Here is a 14,550-nt window from a genome sequence, read left to right on the forward strand (position 1 = left end):
TTTCAAGTGCTATAATTTCTGACTCAGTGGACGGATATGGCTCAAATTTCGTATATATGCCTTGAAAGGATGGTACTTTCCAGAAACATAATGGATTTTGTTATGGTAGCGCTCTTTCTTAGAAACGATACGAACTTTTCAGCCCGCCTGTTATGTCCAAATAAAATAAATTCATATCGCTTTCAGTTATCTTGCGGATGTTGAGAGCAATAAAGACTGAATTCTGATTTCTGAATAAACGAAATAATTTCATGCTGGTGTAGCATTAATCCGATTCCACTGAAAGTATTATTTACACTGGAATTCATTTCAACGCAAAGCAGAGGCTGTGATTTAAGCTAGGGACATTCATTCGCAAAGTGATGCAACGGAGAAATGAACCAATCTTCTGCTCCAACACCAGTTTCGTCTTGGATCCAACCGATGTGAGGTGTCGGGTTCGTGAATACGGTTGGCATACCATCCATACATGCGCGACAAGAGCAAAAATACCCATCACTCTAACTAGCGCCATCCCATCGGTAGGATTTCGCACTAACCATTCTTAGGCGCTGTGTATAAAAAGGCCAAAGAATGGTTAGTGCAAAATCCTACCGATGGGATGGCGATAGTAATGTCGCGCATGTATGATACCATCACCTACAAAAATAATTTAAATAATTATTTTTCATGAAAATCTAGAAATCAACATGATCTAACCTTCAAATTCAAAGCTGAGAAGGCCAATAACTTTTTGGGTATTTCTGGGTCCGCCTAAAAAAATTTGAAGAAATTAATCTCTTTTTTTTCAGTAGAATTCGAATGGTTGGTTTTTTTGACGATACTTGTTTTCCAATTATATCGAAACTGTTTCAAATGAACATGTAAAATCGACGATGTTCTTATAATTCGAAACTTCAACATGGCTTCAGTGTTTATTTTAGGTGGTGTAAATAAATCCAGATAAGATATAGATAAAAGTTGTTATTTTTTTTTGAAACCATCTAGATTTAGATTATTTAAAAATACTATCTAGATACCATTGGCATTTTTTCTACATACTTCGCAGATGGTTACATTAAAATTTCTCATAAAATATTGTTATTTTTTTCGATTACATATAAATAATATTAATTATAAATAGAAAAAATTGTTGGCAATTTTGATGCTGATAATTATCTTAAGTTCAAATGAAGTGCGAAAAAAATACAACGCTAGATTAATTTAAAATGAAGTTGAAACTTGTTCAAGCGAAATCAATGTTAGTACAAATCTTTTAGAAAGTAAAAGATACGCAAAACGTTTCATGTTTTTCTTCTTTACAAAATCAAAGCAGTTTTGTGTGTGAGCAGTGATTAATAATCACTGATTATACAGTTAAACCTGTCAATAACGGAATCACACGGGTACAATTTTTTTCATTCCATTAATAATAGGTTTTCACGCCAATTCAGAAATGGTTTTCCATGATTGAGGGTAAATTTCACATATTTTCACATATTTTTATCATTACTTTTTCAAGGGGTGATTTTGGAGAAACATGGAAAATCCCAGCGAAAACGGTATTCCAATCGGAAAAAAATTGACTTCCAAAAAACAGCTCGAAAATCCCTAGCAAATCGAAAAAATATCTCTCGCGTTCGAAAAACCCTAGCAAATAAAAGATTTTTTCCCAAATTTTTTCCACTATTGAGGGTGAGCGTTTTCTAACCATTTTCCATTATTACCAGGCCATTTTGTATGGGAGAGCTCAACGGCGTAAATTTTTTTCCACTATTGACAAGAATTCCACTAAAGTCAGGTTCCGTTATTGACAGGTTTTACTGTAATTTCTAATTCATCGAAGAATAGCGGTATTAATCGATTTCCAAATTAAGTAAATATTCCGGTGCAAATAAAAATCATTTGCTCATCCAAGCTCAATTTCCATACCTTACCAAAATTCGTCCATATGATATAGTAATTATCGATTAATTATTATTATTAAAAATTGGCTTGACTATAGATGTGCAATTGAATATTTTATTATTTTATAAAAAAATCGATTTTATTGAATGACTACATTTTTAATAATTATTAGCTAATAAAATATTAGTAAATTAATGACTATTATTTAATAACAGAGAATGTATTAGAATTTCATTACCAATTTCTTTAAATATTTTACTGCATTTTTCAATTTATTCAAAGCTATACCTTTTATAATAGATTAATTTACTTTCATTACATCATTTGCTACAACAGAAAAAGGCAATCAAAAAAAGCAAAAACGAAATTCAACAAAAGATGACAACATTGCAACATTTTACACGTGCAACATGTTGCAATGTTGCGCAAGGACATACAAATCCAATTTTAGTTTCATATTTTTATGATCGTAATAAATCATCTAATCAATGGGTCCCAAAAAATGTCCGAAATGTTAACAAAATAATGTGCGATATGTTTGCAAACAATAAACTCGAAAGTCATTCCAACGCTGATCGAATATTTAAAAAGAAAATAGCCATTGACAATTTCATTATTTATAGAAAACAATAAACACCGAACGAAGCCAGAATTGTCTGCAATTAAAAATATCTCAGTTCAGCGACATGAATAAATTCCAGAAATAGTCGAACAAACAAAAACAAACAATTTTCAATTTGAATTGTGTAAAAGATGACAAGAAGTAGAAGTGGCAACAAGAGAGAGAGCGAGCATGAATATCGTAATTTCTAAAATGAAGGTCCGTCAGATGGCGTTAGTGATTTTATGCAGTGTTAGTTAGCGCGAAGAAGTGGTTTGTGAAATGCGTATCAAACTGTCAAACATTGAAAAGCACAACAAACGATAGCATAGAAGCCGAACATAATAGTTGCATCTCAAAACGGAGCACCGACAACCGATCAAATAACTTTAACTCAAAAAAATATACATACATATAATAAATATCTGTAAACAAGAAGAACAGTAGCCATTTTTTTTCGTCAAATGAAATAATATCTATCTTTTTGCATATTATTTTGCACAACATCAAATTGCATACAATGTGTGAATTGGCATAAATTCAACATTTATCAGAGGCTTCTCTAGTGGTTCCACGCGTTTTAAATACCGAAAATTGGTTGACAGTAAGTATATGTGCATTCTAAATGGAAAATGTGAAGAAAAAAAATCGATTTAATCGGAAGAGTTTCTTTCTTTTAATTTAACAAAGTTGGCTTGGTGTTGTAGTTTTTTTTCTCTCATTTCAAAAAAGGAGTTCACATCAACCATGGCGAATTTACGCGAATTAAGAACAAAATGTCGTTTGTGTTTTATAAAAGTGGGCGAAAACGATGTTACAACCGCGCCAATTTTACAAAAAGCCATATATGAACTTTACGGTATTAAGGTAAGAGTATTTTATTTATTTATTTTTTGTATGACGATTTCAAGATTATTTTATGCGATAATTTAATTTGATTGTGTTTAAACAACGATTATTGCATTTTGTGTGTATTCATTCACTAATACTACATCATATTTATTATAGATTAAAGTAACGGACCGATACACAAAAATGATTTGTGCTGATTGTACAGCCAAGACGCATTTAATTACTTTTCATAAAAAGCGGGTCGAATCGGGACAAAGCTTGTACACAGCACTGGTTGAAATGCACGAACAGGTAATTACATCAAAAAAAATTTTGCTCTCTTTTTTTGTGCCATCGGTGTTCAAATCATTCACATAAAACGTGTCTAGTTGCAATTGGCAGCATTGTCGTCACTGCCACCGACGACACTTCACACAGCAAGCGCTGTGCAATATGCAAATATTGATGACAACTACATAAATGAAACTAAAAAAATTGCACGTATCATAATTGCTTGGAATGGTTGTGATCAAATTACTGTTGTTTTGACACATTAAATTTCGTTACAATGCTCAGACAATATGAACAAATTTCCGTTGAACCAATGATGCAAACAATGTAATTTGGATACACAAATGGTTTTAATTTCGGACACACAACATGATCCATCTCTTTTGAATTGTGTACATCTGTTCGGTACAAAAAGAAGAAAATAGCACACTTGCGTAACAAAAGTTTTACTTCGAAGAGAATATTTGGTGGGAATATAAATTTGTGCACATGGACAAAATGTTTTACCAAAATTCTCACTGTGCCACTTCAATAAGAAGGTTAAAGTTATAAAAAAAAATCAAAAGCAAAATCGAAAAAAAAATTTGACGCCACTTTTTTTTTTGAAGTTAACGTTTTAATTTAAAAACCTATTATTTAAAAAAAAAAACAGTTGAAAATGTTATGTACTGCATCGAATTGTTACAATTTCACAACCAATCGGGTCCACATTTACAGTTACTGTTCGCGCAAGCACTTACTCGAAACATCTGAATATTTCAAATACAGAGTTTACTGAAATTAAAACCGAGCAAAGATATCTCCCAGCGCGGACTGTTGACATCAACAAAATACATTTTATAAGTGTTGTTGCTGTTGTAGAATACAATGACATATATCTATATAAAAACAATCATAAAAAGCGATTAAAAAGGAATGTGTAAAACGTACGTAGAGAGAGAACATTATAGAAATAAGAAAATGTGGAACAGATAAGGCTGTGCGCAATTTATGTGCGTGTATGGCAAACATTGGTCAGAGAAAACGCGTCTTTAGGGTGGTTTTTACATACCGACTATATTTTTTGTTGTTGTTTCTCTTATTTGTTTGAATTATTAGTTTCTAAAGGATGAGTGTTGTTGAAATTCCATATCAACGCTTCCTCTCTCGTTATTGTTACTGTTGCTGCTGCTTTTTTTGCTATTAAATGTTTCGATTTCAGTTTTTGTAGAACCGTCGATGTAGAATTTTTTTTAAAGATTGTGATTGTCATTGGAAAATCGCGCTTATTTAAATTGAAGAAATTTTTTTTAATATACGTAAGATCTTAAAAACGTGTGTGTGTGTGTGTGCGCGTGTGTAAGTATTGTATCGTGTGCACGCTGAGACAAAATAAATAATACGAAAAAAGATAAACGACGAAAAATGTGCAATGAACAAAAAATATTTATTCATAAGCCAATCAAATCATCACTGCGATCAATTTTCGAATCGAACCGTAAGACGGTAGATCACCGGAGTTATATTTTAATTTTTGTTTTTGTTTTTGTGGTTTCGGTTTCTGGTTGTTGTGTGTTTTTTTTCTCTCTCCCAGCAAAGCCAGTGAACAGTGAGAATGCAAGACATTAAAACACATGTTGCGATGACGAGTGAGACACTAAGGCATCGTAAAATTCTACAGACAATCGCAATCATCGAAAATGATTACAAAGTGTTTTTGTCGTCTTTCGACGAAGAAGAAATTTTTTTTTATATGAATAAATGAGTAAAATATTCGACAAAATAGGCAGGAACTCGATATATAGAGATTGCTAATCGTTAACCAGAGACATAAAAACAAATGAACAAAACACACATCAACATATACACATATACAGCAAAAGAATAAGAAGAAGAAAAAACATACACACACAATATATGTATAGACAAAGCAGCGAAGAGAAGAAAAGAGAGAAAAAAAATAAAAATTAAACAAAACAAACAATAATTGCGTATTTCGGCAACGAGTCACATCTTTCCATTTGCACATACACGATATATAAATCATTCAAGTCAGTTGATCGGGTTTCATTTTTCTCCGATTTTTTTCTCATCAGCATTCGTTTCAAGGAATAAATTATTTAAAACAACGGAAACTAAATAAACGGTGTCGCCAATTAACTACTCGCGTGTATCGATTAACAAACTTTTACACTATAAATATACAACATAGAAAATACAATACTTTGAAAAGAAAACATAAACATAGCTTGGCGGGCGCGCGCGCGATACAAATTTGATTTATTATTATAATTATTTGTTCGCTCTTCGTTTTCATCCTCCATAAAAACGAACGAGCTAATCATTCGGCACGAGCAAATCACGTACAACCAATTCAAGCGATAATATAAAGAACGATAGAACAATTTCGTAAAAAGAAAAGTCACAATCTCTCAATTCTCGTTATCTATTTCTCTCGCACTTTCCAAGTTTGAATGAAGAAGAAGAAGAAAAAACAACAAATCAAAAAATTAAACTAACAAAAGAGTATTTAAACGAAGTCCGACTCATGTTCCATATATTCTCATTAAACAAAGTAATATATTGTTCGTCATTTTGCATCATTCACGCAATGCTTATAATTCAATTAAATTAATTTGAATGAACAATACTCGTGCCTCTCGACGACGATCACATTTTGTTTGCATTCCATTTTCGGTCAACTAGTTTGATTGCAATCGATATTCAGTTGCATCATCAGCCACATGCAATGATGAAAATTCAATTTTTCAAGAAAAAATGGCTGACCGATTTTCGGCAGGTAATTTATACAGGGTGCGTTTGTCACTGTTTTATTATTATTTGAATAATTCATCAAATTTTTTATTCATTTTTTTTTTTCTTTAATTTTTCAACTATCAATTTTATTTAATCAGCGTTGATGTGTGACAAATACAGTTATAGAAAACTATCTAATCATAATATACATGCACAATTGCACATACATTCAGGCATACAATATGTGTCTGTGTGTGCGTGTGTGTCTGCAACACTGATATTTGTTTATAATTCCCACATTTCATCTCTTTTCTATTTCAGATGAGTCACATGAAAATCGAAGCAGATGCGGGTAAGATATAAAATATTTGTATTTGGTTTTCGTTATTGCTCTGTTTATTTGTTTGTGGCGATCAATTTTTTTAAATTTTAAATACACTGTAAGAGATGTCATTTTTGTATGTTTGTTTACAGTACCACCAAATGTAGTTATCAAAACTGAAGACGAGGATGAGGATATGGATGATCAAATGACAGATAGTCCACCAGATTTGCATGTTGAAGAGCCAATTGAACCCGAACCGGAAAGATCAGTGGCTGAACCAGTGCAAGCATCAACGTCACGTAAATCAATGCAAGAATCAAATCGTGATGAAGATCGAAATGAATTTCGAAGCGTTGCACCAGAACAAAACGTTCGCCAAAAAGATGCTGATGAAGTTCAAAGCGAACGAGATTCAAAAGATGCACGTAATAAAAAGCATGAACGTCATAGTATTCAGAAAAAAACGGATGAAACTGATGCACCTCAGTCCAGTACAAGTGCAATTGGTGGACGGATAAAAGATCGTCGAAAGACGATGGTTTCACTAGAACGTCCAAGTACACCGACTGTGATAACAGCAGTTCGAAAGCGTCGTTTGTCCGTTGTGGAAAGTCGTTCATCGGAAAATGTTGATAAAAATCGAAATCAATCACAAAAAGTTGATGACATTGAAGCGAACAGAGCAAAGAAAATGAAAATATCCGACGGTATAAAAGAGAAATCATTAACAACGACAACTGTAGCCGAAACACCGGTCAAACCAAAAAGTTCGATTAATCAATTGACATCGACACCCATCGCATCATCATCATTATCATCATCCAATAAATCAATCCAAAGCAAGTTATTGCATCGTGATAAAAAAGTGAAATCAACGGCAACGCCGCCAATCACACAGTTCTTTCAGAATACACAAAAGTCACCCGTATTCAGATGCGAAACCTGTGTGGTGATACTCAAGAGCCAAAACGAAGTGAATTTTCATTCGAGAACACATAAAAAAGGACGATGCATAAAATGTAAAAAAACCATTGACAACAATTGCATCGGCAGTATACATAAGCACATGATTTCCTGTTTATATTTGGGCAATAAATTGCCCAAAGAACGTCTTGCAAGATTTCTCAAATGTAAATTAGGCATTACACGATTAACAGCGGAAAAAATCGAAAAAATTCAAAAGGAATTAAGCTCAACAAGGAAACGTACGTCCAAAAAACCAGCACCAAAATCTAAACAACGCGAAACACACGAAAAAGATGCTAAAACCAAAGGTACTAGTCAAACGGATGAAAAATCGATGGAAAAAAATTCACTTTCGATGGATACCACAAAGATTGATGCCGAAAAGAGAATGGATACATCAATAAAATCCGTAAATGACCAAGTGAATGATGGTAAGACTATCGATTCAATTCACACATACACACACACTCCATTTTTTCTCCGACTTTGATTTTTTTTAGTTCTATAATTTCGTTTTATGTCGTTTTAGATAAAAATGGGAAAAAATCGAAAAGCAAAAAGACGCCCAGCAAAGCAAAAACTGCTGAAAAAGAAACCAACGAAGAATTTGTTATTTTGGGCAATCAATCGGCTGCACTCAATTGGATTGATGAACAAATGAAAGATAAACCATTTGTACTTCGAAATTTTGAAACGGAAAAACCAACGTATATAAGTATAAATAAAAATGATCAACCGGCTATGAATAAAGCGACGAAAGAAAAAATTGCTTATTTTATCGAATCAATTAAAGTACGTAAAGATCAATTGTGCACACCCCAAAAATCACGTCCCATGAATTTGTTAACGTCTTCGGTACGTGGAAATAATCGAAATTCACCAAATGTACCAACAAATGTTCCAATTCAATCGCAACTTCCATCATCATTAACAAAATCACCAAGTAATGTGCATGCACCACAAATCAATCATGCACAAGCTTTGAGCGGACCCAGTCGAATTACACCACCATCGCCAAATATAGCAATAGCACAAACTGCATCGACGCCAAATGCAATCTCATCATCAAATACAGTAAATGCGAATACACAAAATCCATCAAATACGCCCACATTGCCACAGTTACTTACAATACCGACTCGTGTGCCAGCACCGAGATCACGTGCCCTTTCAGTGCATATGTCGCAAGCAGAACATTCGTCAAATGCTCGTCTTCCGTCACGCCGTCAATCAGTTTGTGATAAACAAACGGGTTTAAAATCGAATCCACCGTCTCGAAACGCACAATGTCCACCCAGAGAATCGTACCAACAACAGCAACGTGCAACACCACCACAGTTACATCTACCGTATATAACTCATATACATAATACTGATTTTCTGCAAAATCCAGTGAATCGTGCATCAGAAGCACCACTCGAACGAACCGAAAAAGAAATCCGAACACCACAATCCACACTGAAGATACTCACTCCCGATGACCTCAATTCGCGTAAGTTGATATTGACATGTTTTTTTTTATATATATGTTCTTATCATTCGAATAATCTATTTTCTTTAACCTTTTTTTCTAATAATTTCTACATCGTTTTATTTGCACTTTTTTGCACCTTTTTTGATAATCAATTTTTTTGCTAGTTTTCCATATATTTCTTACCAGTACTAATTTTCTCTTACTTATTAAACACTTATTCTAATCGCTCCTTAATGTGTTGAACATTTGTTTGGATGTTTTTTTTTTTTTTTTGAATGAAGAAACGCATTGAAAGTGCGTTTTGTGTGCACATTGAAATGCACCGAACGATTTTAACATGGCCTTGAAAGATTGTTCATTTAAAATGCGTTTGCATTTTTTCAATGTGACTACAATTCGCTTTCAATGTGACTTCTATTCAAATAATCATTTTTTTATTTATTCAAAAAAAAAAAAAAAAAGAAATGACATTATTTTGATTGAAATTTTAGGAGTAGACCGTCAAAAGTAAGATGTATTTGGTGATAGTTCGTGCGCAAAATATGTTTCAAATCGAAACACTGAGTTTTCGATTATAGTACGCACAAACATTTCATTTTGTTCTTCAACTGATTTATTATTAAGGTGATTTTCGAAGAATACATTTTAAAACTAATTTAACAAAAAAAAAAAAAAAAAAAAAAACGACCATATATTTGTGAAGTTTAGTTGTAACATTTTGTTTGTAAAATTGGAACTACAAAGGGTTTCATTGAATGTAGGTTAGGTATGAATATCGTCGTTATGTGTTGTTATCCGCGTGACTTTATGATTATTATACATTCATCAAAATGTTGACTTTCAAGCTGAATCGGTCGTCATATATGTCGCGTATACGTTTTTCTACTCATTAATTGCTAATTTTAAAGTTATCATTCATTCAGTAAAGGAAAACAGAGCATTTCTTTCTTTAATTGATTTTAATTTTTTTTATCTATTTGCATTTAAAATGTTTACCATATTTATCTTTGGTCATTAATTTCGTATGATTTTGTGTTGGATTAAAGCATGTTTTTGTATTTGTATTTTGTATTTCGATGAATCGAGTCGATATATTGTTCAAAAGAGTTTGTTTTGAACGACAAACGAAATTGAATAATTTAGTATGTAACCGAAATATATTTAAGTAATTTGTAATCAAAAACATGTAAGAATCAATAACTTATATGTTTCACAGTGAAAATCAATGTATAATGTAATACTAATCGAATGAATCGAATTTTACTCATTTCAGGTGCCATGCATGTTTCACAAATCGTTCCAGTTACTCAAAATCCACGCATTGATAGTCCAAATTCAACTGAAAATAATACAAATGCAAACAATAGTAATGACATTAAGCGGGTGCCATCAACAAAGCGTCCACGAACAAAAACAACACCATTGCGTTCACAATCACAAGCACCACCACCACTACCAACGATTAGCGATGGTGCCGATATTTCACTTTCAGTATCTCTATCAAAGGTGGGAAATATGGCTGAATTGCTTATAACACTAAATGAAGTTCGATTGGATTATGATTTTTTGAGCACCAAACGACAAAATGAGATTAAATCGTCATTGCTTAAAGGTAATATGTGGCGAAAAATGTTGGACCTTCTTAAAACAATCACACCAACGCATGAAGCCGTGCATTTGTTTCAGAAAATTTTACCAGAATCAAAATTCGATATATTTATAAACGAACTGAAACAGGTTTACGGTAGTCGGTTCTTTAAAATTTAAATTAGATAGGTTACGAACAGATTAAACGAAGAAAAAATATATATAATAAAACATAACAAGAACAAATCAATCACTCTTCAAACGTCGTGCTAAAGTGTTGTACCATGATATAATTCATACACAATAAAAAAATATTTAAGCCATACGATGAAACAAAGTCAATTAAATTTTACATATTTAAATGTTATATGCGTGTTATGTTAGTTTGTTTTTCAGTCAACCATTTTGCATTGAATGGGGTGGACTGAAAATGAAAATTCAGTGCATTTTCTAAAATTAAACTATTTGCAATGAATGCGAGCAAATCAGACAATTATAGAGGTAGACACCAATCATGTCAATCATAGAGAATCGTCTCTATCCGTCTAGAAATAAGTGAATGAAAACAAAACGATAATGTGAGCACCAAATTTTTGGCGCAACACAGCAGAAAAAAAGGTTGAGATTTTGCATATAAGCAGTTTTTATTTTCAAATCTAAACCGAAATTGAGATATCTCAACAAAAATTTATTTTCCATTAAAAAAATACTTTCTCGATGTAAACAAATATTTCAATACTAAATGGAAATCTGAAAATCTACCGATCGATTTTTCTCACTTTTCCGATGGGAAATCGAGAAAAATAACAAAAATTCGGTACCCCCATTAGGGCCCTATAAAGGGAGTGGACCACGAGTGCTCAACTTCCAGAAGATTGTGGGTCAGGTCGGATCCACCTATTCCACAAGATTCATTTCTAGCTCATTTCTTCCCGCTCACTCTCACACGATATCATACGGGGATATTATGAGTAGTGAACAGGATGATATTATGAGTAGTGCATCTTGTGGAATAGGTGGATCCGACCTGACCCAAATCTTCTGGAAGTTGAACACTCGTGGTCCACTCCCTTTATAGGGCCGTTATTTTTCTCGATTTCCCATCGAAAAAGTGAGAAAAACCGATCGGTAGATTTTCAGATTTCCATTTAGTATTGAAATATTTGTTTTCATTGAGAAATTATTTTTTTAACGAAAAATAAATTTTTGTTGAGATATCTCAATTTCGGTTTAGATTTTAAAATAAAAACTGCTTATACTCAAAATCTCAACCTTTTTTTCTGCTGTGAACTCATGATTATTTTTTTATCGAAATTAAAGACTTTTCGTTATTAATAAAACAAATAGAAACTATAGATACTACTTATTCATATAAAATAGGTATATTCAATTCCAAAGCGGCTATTTTTTTATATTATAGACACTCGTTTACATAATTTTGAACTTAAATGCGATACTAATTGAATTTCATGCCTTATTTGCGATAAAAAACAAACAAAATCGACTGTTAAAACAATAGAAAGTACATAAAACGAATGTAAATTTGGTGATATGAAGAAGAAGTAATTCTTATTTTCTATAATCTCTGATGATATTCTTTTATAAAGACCATTAAAAAATGAAAAAAAAATATTCGTTTTTTACTATTTATTGCAACTTCACAGGAAACTTGGTTTTAAACCATGGTTTAACTTAAATGGAAATGATTACACCCTGGAATAAAAGCGAAGGAATGACAACATCAACAACCGTTTCAAATTGAATACAAAATAGAATTTTTATTGATCAGATCAAAAGCATCAATGGTTTTGGGTTTTATCTTCTTGTATTTTCTGTTTTTATCTTAAATTTATAGTTTGCACCTACAGGTTCTAGGTACTACATATTTCATATAAATAACATGTGCAAAGTTTGCATGACTCTCATAGAAAAATCAATTTTTTTTGCATTTTTCGAAACTATTTGTATGAACATATAGTGCTTTGAAATATTGTTTTATCATAAGACTAACATCAGTTTCGACACAGTGTTTTGATTGAAAATAGATCGGATTTTTTTTTTCATTTTTTGAATTTTTCCTCAGAATCTTTGAATATGTATGGATTCAGTAATTAAGCCTGCGTTGTTTCATTGCTAAACGAATAGACGTCATCTCGTCATGAGTATGGTCGTGACAAGTTTAAATTGATGTGATTTTGTTTCCGTTGGTTGATTTGATTTTTGTTTGAAACAAAAATCCTTGATTTTGGTACAAGAAAGATTTTAATTCATTACCCGGTGGTGGTCGTTGGATAAACAAAGCTGATGAAAACTTTTGAATAGAAATTAATCTTATGCACTGGTCTATCCATATCCGTTACGCTCGATTCAAAACACGAAATATTTCTGTCGATTGATTTCAAGATGACTTCGTACATTTGATTCGTGCCCATGCTCGACTTTCAGTCAACTTTTCTTCACATTGCATTTTAATTCTATATGGAATCTGCTTCCTAAAAAAGTTGAAAGACGTCAGATTGAAGGTTGAGAATTTTATCGTTCGACCATTGAATTATGTCCAATTTTTTTTTGAATCCAAACAGTAAATTTATCTCCACTGACATTCAAACTGAGTGCCAAAACTGCATTATTTTGAACCAACCCATGGCCTATTGTTGCCACTTTGACACTTTCAATACGCTACAAAATGTAAACAATGTTCAATGAATATTTGAAAATAATGTTTGCCTCATAAATGTTTCATACCGACAGTAAAGTGTTTGAAAGTTTTATTGAAACTGACATTCTTATTGTTGGCAATATAATCAAATCGACACAAGTGATATGCGACAATTTACAACGTCCACAACAATATCATTTAAAGTATTGAACAGAAGTGAATGGATATGTATCAAAATGTGTCAATCGTGATGACTGATTGAAATTTGACGATAGATGGCACCAAACGTTCTTTGAATTTCAATTTCAATACAAATGGGTTAAAAAACAGTTTTTTTACTGTACACTATTTCTTAGTAACTTTTTTTTTAATTTAAGGAATTTGTAATATTGTTACATTCTTAAATTCGTATATAAATTCATCAAAAATGAAAACAACATCTGAATATAAAACTGTTGTACTGCGATGGTATGAAAACAACGAAAATGTTTTCACTTTTTTGTTTTCAGCTGAATATCGCTAGATTGAATCGTTTTGAATAACAAAGAAATAAAAAAGAAGATTTTAATGAGAATAAAAATGATATGAAACAAGTTAAGCTTACAGTGGCCAAAACTATCTAAGTCCCTTTTCAATTCGTCCTTGTTGTTCATTGGTCCTGGCAAACAATTCAATAGTAAATATAATTGATTTTGGTTGAAATAGTTGAAATTATTCGATTAAAACGATCGACGAAAAAATAAAAAAAATTGCTCGTTTTTCAAAATAATACTCCAACATAGAAATGATGTGAAAAGATTCAACGCTTTAAAATGAGTGATTATGATTTATATTGCAGTATTATTCTTAACTATTCTTTTGCTGCAACGATTCAATGGTGAAGAATTATTTATATATATACTACTGTTTTTAAAATAAAACAGCCAATTATAATTCACAAATTTATTTATTGAAATAACATCTATCTTCTTTGTATCTAAAATATTTGGAAAATTTCAAAATTCTGGAGTTTTATTACATTTTCAAGCTGAAGTTTGTTGTGGCACATGGTTTAGTCGAACAAACCGAGCGATGATTTCAATAGTGGAAGTTTTCCAGTTAAACACTTAGTGAGTTGAGTGACTTGTTCCTGAGATAGACCATCAAGATTAAGTTGGTTAACTAAATTTGTGGCATCACTGAGCGCAGAAAGA

At 32.1% G+C, this 14,550-nt stretch overlaps 1 protein-coding gene and 1 long non-coding RNA gene across 5 annotated transcripts; one reads left to right on the plus strand and one right to left on the minus strand.

The window, feature by feature from the left end:
* The first annotated feature begins 2,785 nt into the window (after positions 1–2,785).
* On the plus strand, positions 2,786–11,035 carry LOC116341815 (rho GTPase-activating protein gacF-like). Of its 4 annotated transcripts, XR_004201197.1 has the most exons (8): positions 2,786–3,092; positions 3,221–3,355; positions 3,497–3,631; positions 6,668–6,698; positions 6,821–8,068; positions 8,167–9,129; positions 9,603–9,735; positions 10,385–10,496. XR_004201197.1 is itself a non-coding variant. In XM_031769112.1 (7 exons), the coding sequence occupies exons 2-7, from the start codon at positions 3,236–3,238 to the stop codon at positions 10,876–10,878; spliced, it is 2,991 nt and encodes a 996-aa protein (XP_031624972.1). In that variant the 5' UTR covers positions 2,786–3,092; positions 3,221–3,235; the 3' UTR covers positions 10,879–11,035. The 4 variants fall into 4 exon arrangements, 3 of the variants coding, with proteins under 3 accessions (XP_031624972.1, XP_031624974.1, XP_031624973.1); XM_031769112.1 differs by lacking the exon at positions 9,603–9,735 and having other exon boundaries at positions 10,385–11,035; XM_031769114.1 differs by lacking the exons at positions 2,786–3,092; positions 3,221–3,355; positions 3,497–3,631; positions 9,603–9,735 and adding an exon at positions 4,944–6,403 and having other exon boundaries at positions 10,385–11,035.
* On the minus strand, positions 3,141–5,367 carry LOC116341816. Its single transcript, XR_004201198.1, has 2 exons — positions 4,662–5,367; positions 3,141–4,488 (listed from the first exon to the last, which is right to left on the minus strand). It is a non-coding gene; the product is annotated as an uncharacterized LOC116341816 (long non-coding RNA).
* Positions 11,036–14,550: the final 3,515 nt, after the last annotated feature.

This window comes from Contarinia nasturtii, unplaced genomic scaffold, assembly GCF_009176525.2.
Source record: "Contarinia nasturtii isolate CC-2019 unplaced genomic scaffold, AAFC_CNas_1.1 Cnas_scaffold_782, whole genome shotgun sequence".
NCBI classification, from domain to species: Eukaryota; Metazoa; Arthropoda; class Insecta; order Diptera; family Cecidomyiidae; genus Contarinia; species Contarinia nasturtii.